The 2,630-nt window shown below is 48.9% G+C and overlaps 1 protein-coding gene across 6 annotated transcripts in view; it reads right to left on the reverse strand.

The window, feature by feature from the left end:
- Positions 1-2,630, reverse strand: part of ZNF263 (zinc finger protein 263) — a 15,741-nt gene that overhangs the window by 11,225 nt on the left and 1,886 nt on the right. For 4 of the 6 annotated variants that reach the window (XM_014457322.2, XM_023755275.1, XM_014457321.2 and 1 more), the window contains exons 2-4: positions 2,056-2,236; positions 1,533-1,603; positions 1,111-1,237 (exon numbers count right to left, since the gene is read on the reverse strand). In XM_014457322.2, coding sequence (XP_014312808.1) covers positions 1,111-1,237; positions 1,533-1,603; positions 2,056-2,236 — 379 coding nt within the window. The remainder of the gene's footprint in view (positions 1-1,110; positions 1,238-1,532; positions 1,604-2,055; positions 2,237-2,630) is intronic. The other 2 variants (XM_014457320.2, XM_014457319.2) reach the window with 2 other exon arrangements.

The raw sequence follows: 2,630 nt of genomic DNA on the forward strand, positions 1-2,630 counted from the left end.
GTTTTAAAGACTTCCCTCAACTTTTATTATGAGAATTTCATACATACTTAAAAGTTGAAGGAATTAAACAATACCTGTACATTCGTCACCTAAATCCTGAGTTTTTGTGCACTCTCCACCTAAAAAACTGTTGGGTTTTTTTGGTCATATTTCATAGGCATCATTTAAAATCTTTGCATAATAGGTCAACACACAGGTGCACCTTAATTTACACTTGATTCATTTAGCTCCAGTTTTGAATATATATCATTTCCAAATTTCCATAAGGTCCTCCCTACTTCCTGAATTTTTAAGGGCTGGGAGAGCTGCTAAGCTGGAATTCTGGTGCCACTGCCCCTGAAATTTGTGTCTTTAGGGAAGGGCCTAGAAATACTAATGAAGTATAGAAAACACAAGTGAGATCAGAAGAGTAAGCATTTCAAAATTGCAAGTCATCAAGAACTTTATAGTTCCACAGCATCCTAGGACATTGAGAATGTGTCATGCTTGGAAGGGGGTCAGTCACTGGATTTGATTTTGTTCTATTTGTTCTGCCTTGGGAAGACTATTATAGCTCTGACTCCTTGCCTTCAGCTCTGGCAGCTGGGGCCTTTTAAGTGTGCCAAATGTGCCACGTCCGTTCAACCAATCAAAGCGTAATATGCTAATGATATGCTAAGGCCACTCAACTGCTTGCTATGATGTACTGACCACTAGGGGGCAGATGCTCCAACTGGTAGGCTAGCTCGCTGCTGGGGTCCAGCCGATCCCAATTGGGACAGAGCGAGACTGGACGAACTCGCCCTGGAGCCCTCCCACGGTCCCTCCCCTGCTGGTCAACCTCCCGTGTCCCTTCCCCAATCGTGCATTGGTGGGGTCCCTCGGCCTGGCCTGCGCCCTCTCGCAATCCAGGACCCCTCAGGGGATGTCGGAGAGCCAGTTTTGGCCTGATCCCGCAGGCCAGGCCGAGGGAACCCACTGGTGCATGAATTCGTGCACCGGGCCTCTAGTTTTAGAATAAGGGAGGCCTTTTGAAAAAATTAGGAACTTATGTCTGGGAGGTGAGTGGCTAAGACATAGGAACCTGGTCAGAAATGACTCAGTCTTTATCCCTGGAAAAGAAGTCCTTACCCAGTGAGTCCACATTCTCATAACTCTCCTGCACCGTGTCCCTGGAGAGGGCCCTCTTACTAGGATCCTGATGCCCCCACTCCTCCTGGGAGATGTACATAGCCACGTCCTCTAAGCTCTCAGGCAACTGAAACAGCACAAGATCTCCTTTAGCCCCTGAGGCACCAAGAACAATTCAAGCAAAGTCAAGGGTTAAAGGGGCAAAACCCAGGAGTGCCCAGAACACATTTCATGGGGAGTGAGGTGAGGCCTAGGAGTGAAGTGAGATGGAGGCATATAAAGAAAGCCGGGGAGACACATTGGTGAGGAAGAAAGGATCCTCTCCAAGTGACCAAAGGACCCCACCACCACAAGAGCAACACAGTGTGTATGGGGATGTGTGTGTGTGTGCTGAGGGAAGACATTGGGAACTTCCACATCACCTGGGGCCCAGTCATCTTGTCTTCCATGTTTCCTTCGGGAGGAAAGAGAGAAAGCCAGGGAGCAGATAATGCTGAAGGTGACAGAAATCATGATGAGAATGGCATTCCTAATTCTTGGCAACCCAAGGATTATAACACAGTATCCATTCCCCATCACCCAGTCTGCTCTGAGGACTGAACACTGAACAGAAGAAGGCAAGACAAGCACAATTAAGCTACATCCAAAATGACATCCTAAATGCAGGGGTGGGAATAAGGAATATCACTAGTTTGTCTGCAGCATTCAAGCCCTCAATCATTCATCTAGCTCTAAATGTCTCTGTTCTGCATACAAAAGAGCAAAGAAATCTCCCTCCTCCTCCCACTTCCAGAGGAACCCAACCACCACTTCTAGATCTTTCACTCCATTCTGGGAACCCTGAGCCAGAAATTCCCTCTCCCTGGCATAGGTGCTTCATCCTGCTGTCAAAGGCAAACCCGAAGCCCCTCCTCCCTCCCACCTACCCAGATAACTGTTCCTCACCCCTCTCCTTTACAGCCTGGGGGTCCCTTTTAGGGCTGGGGCCTAGCAGCTCCTGCAGCCTGGGACCAGGGCTTCGCTCAGTCTCCATTGGCTCCAGCTTGAAGCTCGGTGACTTTCGTGCTGTTTCCAGAGACAAAGGCTCCTCCAAAAGCACTTCTGTTCCCCGCCCATGGTTTGTGACCTGGGAACCAACCCACATTACTCATCATCAAAACAGGGCCCCACAGGAAGGGAAATTAGTACAGAATTCTGAGGGCAAACCTTCAACAGTGAACCACTGGTACATACCTTTGGACCCAGCTAGAGAGAAGGATGGTTTCCACTACAGGGTTTTCTGATCCCAAGTGCATGAGAGAAAATGGGGATGGAGGGTTGGGGTGGGGAGAAGAGTCCACTCCCTGAGCACACCTGCCCACATAGCTCCTCTGGACACACCTTACTCCCTCTAGATTCCCCCTACCTTTTCTAGATGCTCCCTTTCCTCACTACTGGATAAGTTAAACTTGGGTGGCTCTGGGGCACACGTGCCCTCAGTCTCAGTGACAAACTGGTTTTCTAAGTCCACAATTAACTCC

Source organism: Myotis lucifugus, unplaced genomic scaffold, assembly GCF_000147115.1.
Source record: "Myotis lucifugus unplaced genomic scaffold, Myoluc2.0 scaffold_72, whole genome shotgun sequence".
Lineage (NCBI taxonomy): Eukaryota > Metazoa > Chordata > Mammalia > Chiroptera > Vespertilionidae > Myotis > Myotis lucifugus.